Raw genomic sequence first — 22,879 nt, 5'->3', positions numbered from 1 at the left:
TCCGCTTAACATCAACTATAGACCTCAACATCATCAGAGACATAGCATCGAACAGACATGGTCTTGCAATACCACCAAATAAAGCTATTTCATTCTACTTCACCACTTTGGGAGGCGAACCAACTATCAACTATAGACCTCAACATCATCAGAAGCATATCATCAAACAGACAAGAATGGAGATTCCACTGCAAATCATGAAGGCCGCCGAGGCTGCAAAGTCGGTCGACTATGCCTCGAACAGCTTTAACTCACTCAATCCTAGAGATTTTTGCTACTTTTCAAAATTGGAAAAAATGTATTAAAAATGAGCATATTTTATTCAACTACTATAAACCTGTAAAAATGAAAAACATTAGCTTTGATACTACGCCTATAATTTGTCTCTCTATGTAATAAATAGGCGTGGGGTAAAAGTAACCCGGGTAAATTACGGATATAGTCGGTGTTAAGGTTGACTGAGTTAAAGTCAATAAGTCAAGCCATCGGTCCTGCCGAATAATGTACATTTTTAAAGAAGTGCAGACGACGAAATCAAATGGAAACAGTTATTCAGCGATGCACGTATTCACAAATTAATACAAGCTATCGTTGACAACTGTCAAGAGGGATATTAAGCAAGTTATAAACAGGGGCAACACTACAGCCAAGTCTTTGACCAGGGCCACATAGATTCCCGAATAAAGCAATAGTACCAGCCTAACTTTGTCCGAATATCTGTCAATGCTTCAAACAAAAACAATACAGTGCACTCTGGATACGTTGACGTTGCCTAAGTCGATTTTTACCCAAGTCGATTTTTTTTCTTGGTCCCTCCCCTTATTCCCATATAACATTAGTAAAAAAAAAAAAAACTCCACATAAGTCGATGTCGCTTAAGTCGATGTTCTTACACTCATGACTACAATAAAATCACAAATAAACAAGTATTTCCATTGGTTAAAAAAGCTACCAGTAAGAATTTTACGTGTTAAGAATATCCACGACGATTGGCGCACATCGATGTGATGTAGGTGCTTTGCTGACGTCCGTGTTCAATGTACATGAGCAGTTTTGAATAACTTTAATTTCTCCATCTCAAATTTTACATTGTCGCAACTTCAAGTTCATAGATTTTTTTGGTTCTAATCCCAGCCATCCTTTTAATGGCCCTCAATTTTATCAAGAGGAATTCAAGTCAAGTCTACAACTACCTATCGGGAAAGGAATTCGATGCATTTGGAAAGTTTGGCATGCGACAGAAAATCCACGCATAGGAAATTGGATACCAGCTATCTCTGTCTCGACGATTTACAAGAAGTATGACTTGACCAGAGGCTCCTACCCTTCCGCTTTTCGGAATAATTCACTTAATTGTTATACATTCCACATTCAAGGCAAAATTCCGCTTTTCACCTTTTCATCGAGGAAAATTAAATAAAAATCTCTAGCGAAAAAAAGTGAGCTATGCTTATTCGTCATCTCCTATGGTCAATTCAAAACACATTTTGTAGTCTGATTAGTCTCTTCAAGTTGGGTGCTCGATGTCCGATAATATTATATGTTTGGGAGGGGGGTTGACGAAGTATTATTATTATTATTGTGACTCCAATTCGTGAGGTCAATGACCTTGGTAATATTATATGTTGGCTCAATCGGTAATAATATTATTTGAGTACGGTCAGCTTCTTTCCCTATTTAATTTTAGCCCTGTGTCCATGTGTGTGTGTGTGTGTGTGTGTGTGTGTGTGTGTGGTGTGTGTACCGGCACGCGCGTTTGCTTGATTAGGTATGTGTGTGTGTGGGGGGGGGGGGGGGAGGAGGTCCTGACAAGGTAAATCCACCCATTCATGCTTTGCTCTCAGACGGCCAGGAGCTGTGTGTTCTCTATTATATTTGACCCCTTGATCTAGTCACACAATCTGTACATTTTTACACATTTTTTATTTTTAATCATTTGAGTACTTTGGATTGTCATTACATTTTTCTTTGCAAAGCATGTCATAGTCAATAACATAAGTTAATTCCGCTTTTCTATTTCAAATTCCGATTTTTATGTATTCTGATTCCTCTATGGGACTATTGGGGGTAGGAGCCTCTCATGACCACTACAGCGACCGCGCAATATGAAGGGACATACTTATTCTAGATTGGTTTGCTTTGTTCAAATGAGTTTTTGCTCATTTGGTTACACTCCGGTTAAGTTGATTTTCGGATAAGTCGATTTTTTTCTCGGTTCCCCTGGGCATCGTCTTATCCGGAGTCCACTGTAATGGCAGGACGAGATAAACATTGACAAGAGTACACGTGAGGATTTAGGCGGTGGCTTCAGGCTTTAGATTCATGGAATAGGAAGGCCATAATACAACAGGAGAGTATATTATTCAGTTAGGCACAGACGCTTCTTAAGCGGGATGGCGTTGTGACAAAGGATTCTGGGCCCGATAAATATCACAAAAGAGTTCCAATTTTTGAGAAATTTACGCTTTTCTCATGGCATTTTAAAAACAAATAGTTCTTCAGAGTCATAAGACCCAGTAACCGGAGTTTATCCCGGTTTCTATGGTGTGAAAAGGACAATAGCAATTGCTTGCTCTTCTTTGGATAGGATGCTATTCTATCACAACTTACTTCCCACCAAGTCTCACGACAGCAGCTACCCGATCACTGCTGAGGGAACAGGGGGGTCCGATATAATCTCGACTGCACCTGGGATCATTCTTGGTCCTGTTGCGTGTGAAGTGAGTGCTCTACCAACTGGACTATAGATAAAACGAAGATGACGTCACTCTGGTCTTTGTTATTCTTTTTTGCCATCCGCTTTTATGAGTAATTCTCACTAAACTGTATCATCCAGACTATAAAAGTTCATGGTTACACAGAGTTTTGTTTGTTAATCAGTTATACTTCCGGATGGCAATGTTACGAGCTTCTGAGCCAAACGCATACTATATATTGGGATTCCCCCTTCCTAGACTAAATAAAGGGTAATGTTAATGTTGCTGCTCGAAGCTCGAAGAAATAAATAACAATGTGAAATTGAATGTAAGCTTCCATTTAATGTACGAAAACAGATAAAATGGACGTTTCCGGTTTCCCGATGACCGTCAATGCTTTTGTTTATTCATCTTAACAACGCCACTACCACATTATCTCATTCGTCTGTAGTGTTTCATAATTCCTGTCTTGTTGATGAGGGGGAAATCCAAAACGTCAATTTTATCTGTATTTGAATATTAAATTGGAGCTTACATTCAATTTCACATTTATGACAAAGTAAAGGGGAAAACGATAACCGTATTATTCGGTGACAATGTTTCACAATGTATGCTACGTGAACATACAAAAGGGGCAAGCTATAGATTACAAGTTGGGCTGGTCTTGACGAACATATCTCAGTAGCATACTATAAAATGTTTTTCTTTTGAGAATTTTGTCAATCAAGCCTATCCGAGTAAAAGTTTGAATTGAAATCCATTCATAATAAACAGTTATGCAGTTCAAATGTTATATTGATGTCGCAAGAGAAAAAAACGCGAATGGACGCTTTTCGGCATTTTTTGACTTGTGTATCTGGTAATAATGGATTACAGATTGAAACTGAAGACAAATTGAGTTTTGTAAATACGAAATACTATATCAATGAATTTACAACAAAGAGAATTCTGACTTGTCAGGACAAAACTCCAGCCGGTAGTTAGAATATTTTACCAAAGAGTAAATCTATTTTACGGTCTTGATCGCAGTTTGTCGATGACTAATCTAATGCTTTTCTAACTTGTGCAACTTCAGTCTATCATAAATAAGTCGTGTAATAATTTTAAATAGCTATACGAAGGCTTGTCCCATATTTGACGCGAATTCGGCATTTGTACGAAAAGAGCCAAGATTTTGGATGTTTGCTACTCAATGTCTGCTCAACATTTAAAAGGCAAATTGACTTACCAGGAAAATGCTCTCAGCAGACTTGACTGCACAATACGAGTGGGAGTTCAGTTACGCCCACAAATTTACAATTATTTAAATTTTCTGTGGGGACCGCACACTGTTGACAGATTTACCACGATGACTAACACAAAATCATGTCAGAAATACAACTTATAGCCCGACACCGACTAAAAAATGACGTCAAAAGACAAGTCTTTGGCCACAAAAGGAAGCAAATCGTGAGTTGTATTCATTAGTTAAACGAGTGGGATCATTTGTTACCTCTCTCTCACTCTCTCTCTCTCTCTCTCACACACACACACACACACATACAAGCACTAGCACACACACGCGCGCACACACGCGCGCACACACGCACACACACACACGCACACACACACGCATACACACACACACACACACACAAAAGAGGTAATTATATATTTTCCTTTACAAATCATGTTTCTATCATAAGGTGACAAAAAATCCACCCCCATCCCAAAAACTCAACCACCCCCCCACACCCCCCCCCCCCCCAAAAAAAAAAAAAAAAAAAAAAAAAACACAAAAAAACAAAGAAAAAAACCCCAAAAAAAAAAAAAAACAAAAACAAAAAAAAAACAAAGAAAAATAACCATAAAAAAAAAAAACAAAACAAAAAAAAAACAAAACAAAAACAAACAAAAACAAACAAAACAAACCAAACCAAACATAAATTAAATTTTTTTAAAAAAGGAAAAAAGCTTTAAAAACACATTGGTTTTGGTTTGTTCCTATTATGGCCAGGAAATCTTTATTCAAATAATATTGGACAATGATGTCGGAGACTTCAACCTGCCAGAAAGTCCCAACGATCTTGACACGTCAAAGAAGTGGGTAGGCTTGTAAGATGTGTGAGACTCTTTGACGATTCGGGAACCATTTTAATAGATGGATATATTGATGATACAATATGATTATATATGATGTGACATGACAAACGATTTGACATGATATATCTGATATGGTATATTATTATGATATGACATGACATAATAATATTTGAATGGTGTAATAGGTCATATGGCCTTAATTACCCTCTGTAACAAAAATGATGTAACATAATGATACAATTTGTATTTTTTAAAGGGTTTTACGGCGCTTGCAACACATTAAGGTTATATCAGCGCCAGTAAAAAAGGAAGAAAATGGGATAGTAAAAAGTTCAAGAATTACAATGCACCCAAGAAAAGGTAAGACAAGGGATACTTGATTCAAATAGGAAACAGATGTAGACTACAAGAGCACACTATCAATGTACTTAATTTGAGATCACCTAAAAGTCTCATTCAGACACAAGCACATGTCCCCACTAAGAGGAATACACTCACATGTTTACATATTATTACATACATAACACAAAATATTAATAAAATACATAACATATTTACAAGACAGAAAATATCATCTCCCAAAACTCTAACTATACATTTGACTGTTTCCCTCCCAGCTTGGGTATCCAGCCAGGGCCAGGACAAAACCAAGTAATCTCATTCCAAGACAGACTGAAAGCATGTTGGATAACAGATATAGGGGGATAGAAGACACAGAAAGTGCCAACCTGCCCACTATGGGAAGGAAGGGATAACATGCTTTTAGTTATCGTTTATAACTTACAAAAACAAGCATTATTATTATTATTATTATTATTATTATTATTATTATTATTATTATTATTATTATTATTATTATTATTATTATATTATATTATATTATTAATTATATTAATTATATTATATTATTATATTATATATATAATAATAATAATATATAATAATAATATATAATATTAATAATAATAACAATAATAATAATAACATAAAATAATAATAATAATAATAATAATAATAATAATAATAATAATAATAATAATAATAATAAAAAATAATAAGAAGAAGAAGAAGAAGAAGAAGAAAAAAAAGAAAATAAAATATAATAATAATAAAAATAATAATAATAATAATAATAATAATAATAATAATAATAATAATAATAATAATAATAATAATAATAATAATAATAATAATAATACGCAGCAGTGTGATGTTTCTTTGTTGTTGACACTTCATATTAAACTAAAATCTACTTCTAATATCAACTAACTTGAAAAGTATATTTACTCTGCTGATATTTCAATGTCTACTGACTTAAGCGATGGTTTTTATAAGACATTGCACAGCTGGGATGTTATAATACAGCTTATGATCAATAATATTGAGAATTTCGTATCCTCGGATATAGCACACCCAAGGTCGCGCTAATTCCTCTGTCCGAAAATCCAATAATGTTATAAATAACAATGTGAAATTGAATGTAAGCTTCAATTTAATTACGAAAACAGATAAAATGAACGTTTCTGATTCCCCCTTTATCAACAAACAGGATGAACGAAACACTACAGATGAATGAGATAATGTGGTAGTGGCGTTGTTAAGATGAATAAGATGCCCATCAGTGCTTTGTTTATTCATCTTAACAACGCCACTACCATATTATCTCATTCATTTGTAGTATTTCATTCATCCTGTTTGTTGATAAAGGGGAAAACCGAAACTTTCATTTTATATGTCTTCGTAATTAAATTGAAGCTTACATTCTATTACCCATTGTTATTTATTTCTTCGAGCTTCGAGCAGCAACATTTACAATAATGTTATATAACGTCAAAAACTAAAAACTATCTATAATAGCACCTTATTCCCATATCTAAGAAAATCTGAGAACAGATAATATTAAAATTGAATGGAATATAACTCCATAAATAATTCATTTATTTGCCTACAATATCGTCAATCGGTCAGGTTATTCATCTGACCCGTATTTGGATAAGACCAAAGAAGAAAATAGTATGTGTTACAACACAAATATAATATTATTATATCGTCATAAACTAAAACCAACAATTATATAAGCAAACTAATATCGCATTTAAACAATCCAATACATTAATGCTGCCGTGATAGGGAAGAAAGACGCATATCGGTATCTAGGTCAAATTGACATTTTCTGGGATTCACATACTTGAGAGAAAGGCGCATTTTTCTATCTGGGTTTGGTAGCTCAATCGTTGAAAATAAAAAAGCTGTTTCATTTTGAAAATATGCGACTTGACCTAATTTGGTTTAAATTCGTTTCGAGGAATGACAGATCGACGCATATTGAATGTGGATATGACAGATGGTCGCATTTTGTAATATGCGTCTTTTTCTCTTATTCGTCCACCGAATGACATAATTTGTCTTTCACAAAAAGACGCATTTCGGATATGCGACTTTCTGCCAAGACACTATCCAAAAATTAAGTTATATGCGTCCGTTTGTATTACGACTAGTGACGGTGAAAAGAACATATCATTGTTCTCCAATTTTCATCAAATAGTCAATCATCAAGGACGTACGAGTAACTTGTTGTTTTGGTGTGAATTCTTCATTTCCTCGGGTGAGTTTTATCTTTTTCCTATTCAAGTGATCAAAGATTTTATGTATATAATCATATAATTACTTGTCATATATTAGTGAAGATGTTTAATAATTATTTGCTATTGACGGTTTATCTGTGTTTTTGATATTTAACTTAAACAAATGTTGATTTACATGCTAATAGCACTACTGTTATTGTTATTACATGTACTATATTTATGATTATCATTATGATGACAATTATTAATATTAATCATCAATATGAAAGTATAAGTTGTAGAATAAGTAGTAGTCGTATTAGTAGTAGCAGTCAAAGCATTTGTATGTACATTAGTAGTAGTAGTAGTAGTAGTAGTAGTAGTAGTAGTAGTAGTAGTAGTAGTAGTAGTAGTAGTAGTAGTAGTAGGAGTAGTAGTAGGAGTAGTAGTAGTAGTAGTAGTAGTAGTAGTAGTAGTAGTAGTAGTAGTAGTAGTAGTAGGAGGAGGAGGAGAGTAGTAGTAGTAGTAGTAGTAGTAGTAGTAGTAGTAGTAGTAGTAGTAGTATAGTAGTAGTAGTAGTAGTAGTAGTAGTATATTATAGTGTATCAAATAGACGCCCACCCCCTATCCATTAATTTTCGGAATTTTCGCGAACCACCCCTCCCTCCTTTTGATCTTATTAAACTTAAAATTCATTCTTAAATAGACAAAATACTGTCCCTGTAATTTGCTGTGGTTGAATTCTTCGGTCAAACCCACTTCTTTGGTGAAAATGAATACACACCCCCTCCCCCATCTCCCCCGGCTTTCTACTGAAGTGCGCACCCCCACCTTTCCATTGAAATTTGAACAAACTGCGCACCCCCCCCCCCCTTGCTTGGGATCAGGACAGTGGGAAAAATAAAAAAAAACCAATCGGGCCTGAAAACCAACCTAGGACTGTGTCGGACTCGGTGCCTTCTGAATCAAAGTGAAAACCTTAACTACTGAGACAATAAGTCTCTAGCTATGCATCCAATTAGCCCTCAATAACCTGTTTCAATATTCTTTTGGGAAAGGCAAGCAACTGTAACTCAATATCATATCATAACAACGTTACTTTATGATAAAGATTATTTTAATGAATACGTCCACTCCCGTTCAATTTTTGAATATCCATATTTATATCTCTTTCATCAGATATGATCTAACCCCTAAAAGAACCACAGGTACCTCCACCTCAGCCAACCCAGATTAAATAAATCATGACAATCAGACTCCAGTGATTCAGATATTGACATTCCATTGAAACAGCTAGCTCAGATCAACAGTGAAACCTCTATCAGGAGGAATTACATGATGTATGAGTGTCATAAAAGCAGAGAGGAAAAGATTTAAAGAAACCACGGACAACAAGAAAAACGGAGGAGACGAGCTAGATAGGTTTACCTCAACACCGATATGAAAATCTGCAGTAGAAGCACGTAAACTGGCTGTTGAGATTAAAGAAGCAGATGCAAACGATATGGAATTTTTGTTGAATTTACTATTGAGAAACAAAGTTTAGATAGTGACTCAAAATTTGAAATGTATTTGGAACTAGCTTCTAAATATATCGCCGAAACTACTGACCCTAGAGTTCCATTTGCTGAAGGGGAAGAGTATTTGTCCGAAACGGCCACGCCGGCATCCTTTACCGGTTTAGGAGAAATATCTGAAGGTGAGCATTTTCCAGGTGTATCATCGATTATAGAGACCATGCTAGCAGAGTGAAACAATAAATACACCAGATCTAGAAATAGAGACAGTGTCTACTCACTCAAAAAAGAGAAAGCACAAGAAGCCGATACAAAAAGCAGACTAGGAAATACACAGGCCTTTGCGAATGAGAGAAAAGCATTCGGTCTTGGAAGGTTGTTCGCGGACCTGCTCCAAAAAATGCCGTGACAGATTCTTGGAGTACCAGCGACGGGAGCTTAACAGATGTTTTGGGGAGAGGATTGGAAGGACCAGCGCAAATTTGTACGGACTTGGGTAAGTAAAACAGAATGCAGAGATCAAGGCGAAGGCATTCTTTCCAAGGAGAAAAGTGCCTAGTCATGTACATGCAAATATACAATGAAACAGGAAGATGGAGTCTTCCATCCCGTGTGCAAAAAGTTCTTCCTTACTACTCTCGGATTCAAAGCTAATAATGGCAAACTGATAAGGAGCGCTTTCAAGGATGTCGGTGTTAACGAAAACAATGTCATAGAAGTACCCCTTGTTGACAATCGTGGACGTCATAGTCCCTTGCACAAGATTGACCACAGCATTATCCATTAACACATAGAGAAATATAAAACAAGCATGTTTCATTATAGACGTGAGCACGCGCCTTTCAGGAGATATTTACCATCTGATCTGATCATCAATGATATGCACGAAAACTTTTGTGCAGTCACTGGAAAAGCCATATCAAAGAAAGTCTACTATTCTGCATTAAAAGAACTTAACATCTCACAAGCTGTACTTGGTCAAGAAGAATGTGAAAAATGTAAGTCCTTCTTCTTGCAGAAACAACTATGCAACTGTGAAGAAAGGTGTGAACCGTGTGCCGAAAAAATCATCCATCGGACACGATACAGACATGCTAGAAAGAGGTATCAACGGGATGCAGATAAGAACGAAAACGCCAACACAGCCCATTCAGTGTTTGCCGCTGATCTGCAAAAAGTAATTTTGCTGCCGAGAATGAATCAGTTTAACAGAATCATTTTCACAAGCAGATTGGTCTTATTCAGTGAGACATTTGCACCAGTGGGCTGCAAAAAAGTGAAAAGGACATTGCCGTAATATGGAATGAATCAATTTTAGGACGAAAAGATGAAGACCTTGCATCCGCTTCTTACCTAATATATAAGCGTGATGCCGAATCTGTGACACTCTCACTGGATAACTGTAGCTCCCAAAATATAAATTGTACCCTTTATACTATGTTACTTCATCTTGTAAATGATTAGACTACTACAAAAGCAAGCACCATCACAATCAACTATTTCGAGCCTGGTCATACTTTTATGGCAGCTGACTCCACCCATGCCGGAATCCAAAGAGTTCTGAGGCGGAAAGACGGCAAAATCTTTGATCTCAATGAATTGAACAATGTATCGTAGAAGCAGGCTGCCAGACAATGCCGTTGAGGTTTAATGACTTTGCCAACTGGGATTCTGGAGTCAGTAGTTATCTGTTGAGCAAAGCTGAAAATCGTCCCTACCTAGCTAAGATTGTTTGTGCTGAATTCAGGCGAGTGTCACCAAAGACACTCTTCTTCAAAATAGATTTGAAGAAGATACCTTCAACGAATGTGACATTCTGAAACGCGGATTTGTTTGTACGCCAAAGTTTCGTACAAAATCCAGGGGTGTAGGATTTACAAGAAGGATGAAATCGTGAAACAACTTGTGGGTTTGACCCCCCCCCCCCCCAATAGACGAAAGTACTGGATAGACCTACCAACCAGCTCCACGAGTAAAAATCTTTGCAAATCCTACAAGTGAATGTCCCTTCATCATTCACTGACTAGTTGGAAACGTTGCTCTTCCAAACAATGTGTACGAGCATGCAATTTTAACATCAAAGTAATGATTCAATTCATTATCTAAAGAGAAGAGATGGAATATAATATGCATGTGATAATATTAGCAATGATTACAAAAGCAAACTCCATGTTAGTGAACTATAACGAAAGAGGGAGAGAAAGATAGTTCTAGTTATACAAATAATGCTAATCAAATCACTGCATATGAAAATATTATGAACATTTACATGACTGGTGCGATTGTTCTGAAATAATAAAGCATGTTCAGTTTGATATCCTATATGTTTTTGATTGGTTTCTTCTGATTATTCTAGGGACCTGTGATTATGATGTTTTTGCTCATTATAACTTAACATTGGGCGATATGCGTCCTCACATGACACTGTATATCAATATGCACATTACCGCTAAATTAGCCCATGTCTATGACAAACAGACGCAAAAACAATATGCGTCCGTTTGTCACACACTGGATACACATCCGAAAGTGCGATGGACGCATAATATTTTTGCGTCTATCTGTCAAAGATATGTGTCAATCAATTTTCAATCATGGATTTGGCAAAAGGTCTTTTGGTGAATTACACAGTTGATACAAATATTTTGGTTTTCAAGTTCCATGAATAAAATAACAAAAAAAAATTATCTTTAATTACCTATAAATTTTTTTAGATTCGAGCCAATAGTTACAATGTTATTAAGTAAAACAGTTTTTTGCGTTTCCTGAAAAAGTAGGTTTTCCCGTTATGCGTCTTTTTCTCATATCACGGCATAATGTTTTGTAAAATTGTCTGCTCAAGATGAAAACGAACAACAAACGAAAAAAATAGAAACAAAATCAAAACAAATCTGGAAAAATAAGAAGAAAATGAAAGTAAATTTTAAAAAAAGAAAAAAAAAAACAAAAAACAAAACAAAACAAAATTGCGATAAGTTTTCATCTTCAATCACACTTCATTGGAGTTTGCGATGGAATAACTAGGACCGGCAACTCGTAAACTCTTTAACCGCATCAATTCTACTCTCCCTTGCAGGCGGTGGTTATTGCTGTGATGGTGAAGATTGTTGTGATGATGATGATGATTAGGGTGGGCTGTTCTGGGTGGGAAAGGTTTGCCCGTCGTTTTGTCTCTTTTCGTGGAATAGAGAATTGTCTCCCCTCGTCTGGATGGGCGGCGGTCAGTCATGAACGACTGGACGGTACGGTCATCTGGAAAAAAAAATATGAAAAAAATATTCCCGACAAATGATTAGCTTTTATATAGAACGTGTTCAAAATGATTTACAGCATCTAACAACACCAGGGCTAGTTTTCATGAATGAGAACTAGATTTAGTAATTTACTAGTCTAGTAAATGACTAGCTAGTCTTAAGCCCAAGCGAAGCAAGTGTCTAAAAAATTGGATTTCATGAACGCTTTCTAGTCTTGGGAGCCTAGAAGTGGGCGTTGTAAGGACGGTGACTAATCCATTTTGTGCGGGTAACATCACCTTTCTACTGTATGAAGGCAGGAAAGATACTCACGCCTTCATATTTACAACGCAAAAGATTTCCAAAGAGGAAATTAGCAACACACGTGGTATTGACTCTCGACTGTTATGGACTGCAACGATGTCCATCGTCGACTGTCAATTCTATATATAGGCCAATGGCAGTTTCGTTGAGACAATGAACACCGAGATTGAAACTCAAAGAAATTGAACCAAAAAAAAAAAAAAAAAACAGCAACAAACAAACAAACAAAACAAATAATTACGCAAAAGAGAAAGTGTGTTCTGATTAATCACATTATTTCAGTCAATTGCGATGTCAACAGAATAACTTTTGTCTCCACTATACTTTCTAATCATTATTTTCTTTGGTTATTCTTTGACGCAAACCCTTCGATTTCGGAGTCTCTCGTTCACTCTCATCTCCGAACCGATAGATTCATTTTTAAACGTTTTACTCACAAAAATGTGTACTTTTGACGAGCTGCACTTATAGTTTTTTAAAGCCAGTGTCAATGGCAACAGGACACTTTTTCCCTCTGCCATTCGTAACCGACGTATTTTCTTTCCGAATCGAAGCTTCTATCTTGTTGATGCTATTACGTCACCTAGTTACTAGACTCAGACTAAAGCATTACGTATTGCTTCGGCAAATAACTAAAACTTGGCCTGGCTTAGTCCGAAGGTGCGTGATTTTAGAACCGGACTTGCCGAGTCAGCTTACATGAAATCCGATTTTTTCAAGTCAGTGACTAAAGTCAGAGATATTCAGAGACTAAGCGCTAGTCCACATTCATGAAATCGGCCCCAGCACTTTATATGGAGGGCAAGAAAATATTATTTAGAAATCCATTTATTCATCCATTCATTCATATCATTATCATTATCATTATTATTATTATTATTATTATTATTATTATTATTATTATTATTATTATTATTATTATTATTATTATTATTATTATTATCATAATCATAATCATAATCGTCATCGTCATCGCCATCGTCATCGTCATTATTATTATTATTATTATTATCATCATCATCATCATCATCATCATCATCATCATCATCATCATCATCATCATCATCATCATCCATCATCATCATTATTATTATTATTATTATTATTATTATTATTATTATTATTATTATTATTATCATTATTATTATTATTATTATTATTATTATTATTATTATTATTATTATTATTATTATTATTATTATTATTATTATTATTATTATTATCAATATTATTATTATTATTAATATTACCTACCAATGAAGCTGTTTTTCGTGTCGGCGTTGAACGAGTTCATAAACGACTTTCTGAAGTAGCGGGCTCTATTTGTCACGTGACCAATAAATGGCGCGGTGGAGATGGTGTAGAGAACCGGGTTAATGGCCGAGTTGATGGGAAGGATAAACACGGCTATCCAGGCGTAGACCTGTGAATAAAATAACAGTTGAGCTTTTATATAGAGCAATTTCCATTAAACTTGCTCAAAGCGCTTTACAATTGGTACTTCAAAGTAAGGGACATCCCAGCAATCAATAAATACCATATGGCTACAATTCGATGGTTTGTTGTATAAAGATATTGATTGATTTGATTGATTCACTTGTTGAATGAGTGATTTTGTTGGATGAAAAGATTGTTTTTTCACCTGGTTAGAAGGATGCATATCGGCCATGGACGCAAACCCTATGGCTACAATTCGATGGTTTGTTGTTTATAGGGACATTGATTGATTGACTGGTTGATTGATTGATTGATTGATTGATTGATTGATTCACTCGTTGAATGAGTGATTGGGTTGGTTGGATAGAATGGCTGTTTACTTGGCGTGTGATACTCCACTTGGAGGTTAACGCAGTACTTTCCAAATACAAATACAGAGTACGGGACATCCCGAAAAATCAATGGTTTGTTGTTTATAGGGACATTGATTGGTTGATTGATTGATTGATTGATTGATTGATTGATTGATTGATTGATTGATTGATAGCTTGATTGATGCACTTGTTGAATGAGCGATTTTGTTGGATGAAAAAAGATTGGTTGTTTACCTGGTTCGAAGGATGCATACCAGCCATGGACGCAAACCCTATGGCTACAATGGGAATCCAGCACAAGAGATCCGTCAGGACAATCAGCGTCATTCGTCTTGCCATGGCCGAGTCACCCTTAGACTCTCGACTACGGACTGTGGATGAAGAGAATAGGGAGGAAAAGTCGTGTGATGTCAAAAAACTGGTTCCTATCTATGCGTATAGGTGGAAACTGGTTCCTATCTATGCGTGTAGGTGGAAACTGGTTCCTATCTATGCCTCTAGGTGGAAACTGGTTCCTATCTATGCGTGTAGGTGGAAACTGGTTCCTATCTATGCCTGTAGGTGGAAACTGGTTCCTATCTATGCGTGTAGGTGGAAACTGGTTCCTATCTATGCGTGTAGGTGGAAACTGGTTCCTATTTATGCGTGTAGGTGGTCTGTGGTTTGATACTCGTTTTCGGATCTTAACACTTTCCTTACCAACCATAGGAAAATCGTCACATTCGTTACGATGCAACCGACAATTTTCTCACTCTGATTTCTCTTGTACATCAAAAAATTGAAAGAAATGCTTTGATTCCAGCTATAAATACTAAACACTGTGTTGTAGACATCATTTTGCTGAACAACATTCTGTATAGAATGCACTTGTTACTTTTTTCGTTTGATTAGAAAAAGTCTATTTTGTGTCGGGTGGGTGTAAATTTTCGGGGGAAACTCTAAAAATAGCTTGTAAGGAGAGAGTTAAGGTCCTAGGGAGCTAGGAAGCAACCACCGGTATAAGATAAAGATATTAACAAGTGTGTATGAAAGGTGCCAGACAAAGCAAGAAAGAAAAAGAAGAGAGAAAAAAAGCATCTAAAAAAAATCAGTTTACTTTGAATGAGGATAGAACCTCAGACTTTCTGATTATCGGCCAGACGAGCTACCATTGAGTTGTTTGATGCAAGCAAGAGTTCAAGGTTTAAAACCCTTGTGAAGAATATAAGGTATTAAAATTGTCCCAACTATCGGGAGCCTCTGTGATGTAATGGTAGCAAGTCTGACCGGTAATCAGAAGGTATGTGGTTCGGTCCCCAGTCGAGGTAGACTGATTTTTTTTGATGGTTTCTTTCTTTCTTGTTTTTTTCTGGCACCGTTCATACATCATTTAATCCTTTACATTCCTCGTGGAACAAAGGGTTGCAACAGTAGATCTCCTCCGTCTTCATCTCTCCCCACAAGACCTTCACCATGTTTTCTTTGGCTTCCCAACCTTCCTTTTTCCATGAAGGTTCCAGTCCACAGCTTGTCTCCTAATGTCTGCTGTTGATTTTCTGAATGCGTGACCAATCCATTTCCGTTTGCTTGTTGAGATTTGTTTGCTAATTTCCTCTTGTCCAGCTTTTAACCACAAGTCTTTATTACTGATTTTCTCAGGCCATCTGATTTCGAGTATGTTTCGAAGACATCTATTTCTGAAGGTTTGAAGTTTGTTTTTTTTACAAAGAGTAATGGTTCATGTTTCTGCGCTATAAAGAAGGACTGCTTTTAAGTTAGTGTTGTACATTCTGTTCATACATACTTGTTCAGATCTTTATCTCACACATGTCCCTGCTCTCTAGTTTTTTTTTAGGTATCAGTATAAAAAGGTTACCTGCTGTCCTGGTTTTCCGTGCCACCAAAAACATCCAGACATAAGACAATGCTATGAGAACCAGGGACAGGAAGTTGAGGACCAGGAAAACAGATACCGAGTACTCCCAACCAGGGGGTCGGGCAGGGGTCAAGGGGAGAGCCAGACACACAGGTGATCGGCCGTAGAAATTCTGGAGGGCGTTGGAAATATTTTCATAATGGTGATTATCATGATAATGATGATGGCGAAGATGGCAATGATGCTGCTGCTGCTGCTGCTGCTGCTGCTGCTGCTGCTGCTGCTGCTGCTGCTGTTATGACGATGGCAAAGATGACAATGATGCTGCTGCTGCTGCTGATGATGATGATAGCAAAGATGGCAATGATGCTGCTGCTGCTGCTGCTGATGATGCTGATGATGATGATGATGATGATGATGATGATGATGATGAGGAGGAGGAGGAGGAGGAGAATGATGAGAATGATGATGATGGTGATGAGGATGATGATTAAGATTAAGATGAAGAAAAAGAAGATGATGAAGAAGATGATGAGGTGATGATAATGATGTTATTGAAGTGTGAGGATGATGATGATGCTGATGATGAAATTGATGATGATGATGATGACGATGACGATGATGATAATGATGATGATGACGATGACGACGACAATGATAACGTCGATATTTTTACCCCAAAACTTGGAAGACCCGAAAGAGGGATGAAGGCGATGACGAAGACGACCAGCCATACAAAGGCCATGACCCCAAAAGCACCTTTAACCCCTAACCTCCGTATTTTGAGAGGGAAGATGATACAGCACAGCCTGTCCAACGTGATCACAGTCAAGGTCATGACAGACAACTCTGGCAAATCAAAATGATATGTGTTAACAATTATTAAATGTGTCCCATCGTCTCAAAGCGGTATAATATCGGGGTGAACCAGATTCTGGCCGGTGACTTTGAATTCTAAATTTTGAAACTTTCTTTGTATCAATATGGATAAATCGAAGATGATGTCATTCGGGTCTTTGTTATTGTCTTTTGCCATCCGCGTTTATGAGTAATTCTCACACCAACTGTTTTAACCAGACTATAAACGTTCAAGGTTACACATAGTTTTGTGTGTTTGTCCGTTATACTTCCGGATGGCAATGTTGTGAGTTTCTTAGCCAAGAGCATACTATTCCAATCGTAGCCATCGTTAACTTATAGCCTGACACTGACCAAAAATGACGTCAAAATGCCAGTCTTTGGCCACAAAAGAAAAGAAATCGTGAGTTGCATTTAATAGATAGAATGCGCTTGGCCAAGGAGTTCACAACATTGCCATCCGGAAGTATAACGGACCAACACACAAACTCTGTGTAACCATGAACTTTTATAGTCTGGTTAATACAGTTTAGTGAGAACAACTCACAAACGCGGATGGCAAAAACAATAACAAAGGCCTGAGTGACGTCATCTGCATACTATCTATAGTTCAACCAATGGGACCACTTGTTTCCATGAGTACTACTAACGACAACTCACTAGACGGTAAAATGCCAGTCTTTTTGTGTTTCAGTGTCAGGCTATAACTAAACGATGGCTATGGTCCAATGCAAAAGCCAGCTGTTACACGGCGCACCGGAGCTTCAATAAATCTGGCCCAATCAAACTTTTAAATAGAAAAGAACAGGTCACACTCTCAATCTGTGCCTACTTCCTACTTTTTTTTGGGGGGTATCAGGATAAAAAGGTTACCTGCTGTCCTGGTTTTCCGTGCCACCAAAAACATCCAGACATAAGACAATGCTATGAGAACCAGCGACAGGAAGTTGAGGACCAGGAAAGCAGATACCGAGTACTCCCAACCAGGGGGTCGGGCAGGAGTCAAGGGGGAGAGCCAGACACAAAACCAGAATGTGTACAAGATTTTCAAAATAGGATAGAAAGACGTGTGAAATTGTAGTGAAGGAGATAAAGACGAACCACCAAATTATTATATATACTCCAGCTGTCCAAAGTATGCAACAGCAAGAGAGGATTTTTGGCCTGATATCACACCTCTGCAGACGAAACTCAATGGTCTCCCTAAAGAGCTGAGGAAGACAACGGCGTTCCTTCACCAACTAGATAGACATTCAAACAAGAAGACAATTTGAGGGGAACGAAGAAGTAAAGGAGGTATTAAGAAACGTTGGATTCAAACATGTAATCCCCAGGGAGGAAGAAAATCAGGGAATCCAAGAAGAGATAGCTGGCGACGGAGCACGGTGGAGGAAGCAAAGAGGGAAAGATACAAATGGAAGCAATAGGAGAAGAGTGCCCAAAGAAGAGTCAAATGGCGAAAATCATTAACCCTCTCCTTACCAACCATCGGAAAATCGTCACATTCGTTACACGATACAACCAACAATTTTATCTTTCTGATTTCTTTAGCACATTATAATATTTAAAGACAATTTGTTGTTATAGCTAGTAAAAGCATGACACTGTGCTGTAGTGCTCATTTTGCTGAACAATATTATGTATAGAATGTAGGCTACTTGTTGCTTTTCTGGTTGAGTAAGAAAATTCTAATTTTGTGTTGGGTGGGTGCAAAGATTCGGTGAGAATTCTGAAAATGGCTGGTAAGGAGAGAATTAATGGGCCTATGCTTTGACTAGGGTTTTAAGGGCTTACATACTTGAGTATCAAGAAGAATGAATGCACTGGCTCCACAAACTTTTAAAGTCTTCTTTTCTGCTCCATAGTTAATGAAGCCAACGACAGGAGCAGCACCATGTTTTATGCCCTCAGAAAAGACATGAATTGTTCATGACTTGGTGCTGTCACTATTTCTTCCGTCAGATTGATGGTTCCAATACTTTTTTGCTCGTGTGAAAAATTATCTGTTGTGTTTGATCTGATAATTGTGAATGCCAAGGGATATTACAATTTGTAATCTAATTCAGTATTAGGAATTTGGTTCACCCCGTGGGTCATACATGTTACCAAATAATGACGTTTTTCAATAAGGTGTTCATGTGTAAAGAGGTAATAGAAGAAGAAAAAAAATATAGGATAACTTGATTATATCTTATAAAGTTCTACTATGGAGCAACCCTAAAATCCTACAAGCAAAGAATGTCCATATATGCAGGCATCATATCTTCTTCTTCTTTTTTTTCTCTTCTTTCTTCCTTCGTCCTCCTCAACCTTCTCCCCCTCCTCCTCCTTTCTATCCTCCTCCTCCTCCTTCTCCTCCTCCTCCTCCTCCTCTTCTTCTTCTTCTTCTTCTTCTTCTTCTTCTTCTTCTTCTTCTTCTTCTTCTTCTTCTTTGTTGGTCTGTAACTTCAAAATGTTAAAGATTCTACAAATTATTTCATTGTTTCCAACTCGATCTCAAATCGGCGCAATCACGGTCGCACCGCTCTTTGGGAACCGGCTCGGAATTCCAAATGTAAGATTACAAGAATTCTACTCGTTATCAGACTTGCAAATACGTTCACGTCGCCCCCAATCCTAGTTAAAAAAAAAAGAATAGTTTTAAAAAAATACTTTAAAAATTAAACTTTATATAGCGCAATATCCACTAAATGTGCTCAAAGCACTTTACAAGGGGTCCCTGGTCAACAGCAACATTTAACATGTAGGACGGGACATACCGCCTGTTAGGCGATATTACAATTTTTCGGACAAAGACAACGCTGTTAACGGCCAGGTACTCAGTTTACACCTGAGTACGGTGAGAGAATGTGAGTAAAGAGCCTTTTCCAAGGACTCAACTATGCGCCGATCACGAGGCTCGAACCCAGGACCTTCCGATCCGAAAGCGAGTGTCATACCACAAGACCACATAGCCGCACAGTTTTGGTCCAAGTGAAAACTCGTCTCCTTCGGGATAACACTGGTCCACGCCGGAGGCAAGACAACAGAATTGAAACTCGTCCGTGTACCTGGATGACAATAGATTAAAATCAATAATAGATATTATTATGTTACCTGAGGAAAACATGGCGAAGAATCCAGCCAGGTTACACAGCCAGCTGCTTCTCCACTGGGCGTCGTGTAAGCTGTACACGCCTCTGTAGTGGGCGTCCACGGTGGCGATGATAACCAAATATACGCCCATGACCAAGTCCCCTACAGCCAGATTGGTGATGAGGAAGGAGTGGACCTGGGTAGTGTTGGTGGGGATGGTTGGATAGAAAGGGAGTGGGCGTTGGGGGATGACAAAAATGGAACCATTCAGATGCTCTGGAGGTCCTGACAGTTCAATTATGGTAGCGCACTCGCTTCACAAGCATCTACACCGCACCGACCAATCGAGAAAAAACAAACAAAAACAATCAAAGACAAAACAAAACAAAGAAACAAAAACAAAACAAAACAACAAATTCTTTAACATTTATATAGCGTAATATCCGCTAAACGTTATTAAAGCGGTTTTCAAGAAGGAGGGGGTGGAGTGAGAGCAAGGGGGGTTCTAGCCAAGAGCATCATTTAACATGTAGGACTAGACATGACGCCTGTGAGGCGATTTTACAATATATTTCCCGACAGAGACGACGCTCGTAACGACGCCCATCGTACATCCGAGCATGGGTTGAGAATGTGAATAAAGAGACTTTTCTTCTATGGATTCAATTATGCGTCGCTCAGAGCTGCACTTGAACCCTGGACCTTCCCATCCATCCGAAAACGAGTGTCATTTCGAGGAGGTGGGTCGCATTGTAAATTGAGATTTTGAGCTTTTATATAGCGCAATATCCACTAAACGTGCCCAAAGCGCTTTACAAGGGGTTCCTAGCCAACAACAACATTTAACATGTAGGACGGGACATGACGCCTGTTAGGCGATATTACAATTTTTTTGGACAGAGACAAAGCTGTTAACGACCAGGTTCTCATTTTACACATGAGTTCAGTGAGAGAATGTGAGTAAAGAGCCTTCTCCAAGGACTCAACTATGCGCCGTGCGAGCGAGGCTCGAACCAAGGACCTTCCGATCCGAAAGCGAGTGTCATACCACAAGACCACATAGCCGAATAAAGACTTATCACGAGACTCACCTTGGAGGCCCTGGGGTTTCTGGCCCTCCAGACAATCACCAAACCGTTTCCCACGGAGGCAATGAGACCGAGGACCCAGATACACAGTCGGAGAACGATATTTGACATGAGGTCCTCACACGATGAAAACTCGTCTCCTTCGGGATAACACTGGTCCACGCCGGAAGCAAGACAACAGAATCGAAACTCGTCAGTGTACCTGGATGACAATAGATTAAAATCAATAATAGATATTATGCAAATTTGATAATGACACAAAAAAAAAGTTGAGTGGCCCAAATCATCAGTAGATTACAGTTAAGGACTCCGGCCAGGGCTCGGACAAAAAAAAATGAGCTTTTATATAGTGTAATATCCACTAAACGTGCTCAAAGCGCTTTACAAAGGGTCCCTGATCAACAGCAAAACGTAACAAAGTAGAACGAGACATGACGCCTGTGAGGCGATATTACAATTTTTTTTGGACAGAGACAACACTGTCAATGGCCAGGTACTCATTTTACACATGAGTACGGTGAGAGAATGTGAGTAAAGAGCCTTTTCCAAGGACTCAATTATGCGCCGAGCGAAGCTCGAACCCAGGACTTTCCGATCCGAAAGTGAGTGTCATACCACTAGACCACATAGCCCATAGTCGTTGGTTGAGAGGGAAAAGGTCAAATGTAAAGTTACAGTTTTGGGAGATTATCATTTTTCCTTTGTAAACTATCTCTCTGTTATGTAGTGTTACATTTTTGTTATGACAAAACAAACCAATCTCATTTTAGATAGAAAATATCAAATTGAGAAAGTAGGGAGCGGTTACTGGTATAAGATAAACATCTGAAAATGTGTGTATGTGTGTGTGTGTATGTGTGTGTGTGAGAGAGAGAGAGAGAGAGAGAGGAGAGAGAGAGAGGAGAGAGATAGGAGAGAGAGAGAGAGAGAGAGAGGAGAGAGAGAGAGAGGAGAGAGAGAGAGGAGAGAGAGAGAAGAGAGAGAGAGAGACAGACAGAGAGAGAGAGAGAGAGAGAGAGAGAGAGAGAGAGAGAGAGAGAAAAACAGTGGCAGACAAAGCAAGAAAGGAAAATTTATGGTAATCAGGAGGTCCAAGGTTCGATCCCCAGTCAAGGAAGAATGATTTTGAGGGAAGTTTTTTTTTTCTTGCATTTTTCTTTCTTGCTTTGTCTGGCACTGTTTCATACACACTTTTTCAGATCTTTATTCAGAGAGGATCATGAAAAAGGAATATTCTATATACGCGTATATGCGGAATACATTTTTTTCTTCGGACATTATGCCAACTAGAGACGTGGACGAAAGCCACAGAAACGAACGTCTTGGCCATATAATGTGAGTGAAAATTTATATTAGCTCTAACTATCATTATCGAGCACTTTCGTACCTACGAGTACCCACCAACACTCATATATATATATATATATATATATATATATATATATATATATATATATATATACATTATATATATATATGTGTGTGTGTGTGTGTGTGTGTGTGTGTGTGTGACACAGCTTTGACATCACAACTATCTTGGCTTATATAGCGGTACTCTGAAAAAAAAACCACACACACTTTTTTTCAGTTTTTTGGCCAGGAATCTCGCCACTCAAATATCGACCAATTAAAGTAACCTTCACCTTGTCAAAAACTCTTAAACCTGAGACTTTAATTATGCCCCAGGTTTAAGAGTATTTGACAAGATGAGTCATTTTAATTGGTCAATATTTGAAGGACGAGTTTTCTGGCAAAAAAAAATTGAAATACGTGTTT

At 37.7% G+C, this 22,879-nt stretch overlaps 2 protein-coding genes across 2 annotated transcripts in view; one reads left to right on the top strand and one right to left on the bottom strand.

The window, feature by feature from the left end:
- Positions 1-22,879, top strand: part of LOC144957036 (uncharacterized) — a 326,762-nt gene that overhangs the window by 300,462 nt on the left and 3,421 nt on the right. The gene's annotated exons all lie outside the window — the stretch shown is intronic.
- The window catches only part of LOC144957030 (G-protein coupled receptor GRL101-like), a 60,263-nt gene continuing 49,022 nt past the window's right edge, over positions 11,639-22,879 (bottom strand). Inside the window, exons 13-19 of the mRNA XM_078887965.1 lie at positions 21,107-21,305; positions 20,037-20,211; positions 16,759-16,931; positions 16,083-16,254; positions 14,462-14,598; positions 13,671-13,839; positions 11,639-12,111 (exon numbers count right to left, since the gene is read on the bottom strand). Of these exons, the coding sequence (XP_078744091.1) occupies positions 11,849-12,111; positions 13,671-13,839; positions 14,462-14,598; positions 16,083-16,254; positions 16,759-16,931; positions 20,037-20,211; positions 21,107-21,305 (1,288 nt within the window). The 3' untranslated portion in view covers positions 11,639-11,848. The remainder of the gene's footprint in view (positions 12,112-13,670; positions 13,840-14,461; positions 14,599-16,082; positions 16,255-16,758; positions 16,932-20,036; positions 20,212-21,106; positions 21,306-22,879) is intronic.

The sequence above is a fragment of the Berghia stephanieae genome, chromosome 11 (genome assembly GCF_034508935.2).
Source record: "Berghia stephanieae isolate SIO BIC M18660-M18661 chromosome 11, UCSD_Bste_1.3, whole genome shotgun sequence".
NCBI classification, from domain to species: domain Eukaryota; kingdom Metazoa; phylum Mollusca; class Gastropoda; order Nudibranchia; family Aeolidiidae; genus Berghia; species Berghia stephanieae.
The sequence above is the reverse complement of the archived record's forward strand: the minus strand, read 5'-3'. Positions and strand labels throughout refer to the sequence as shown.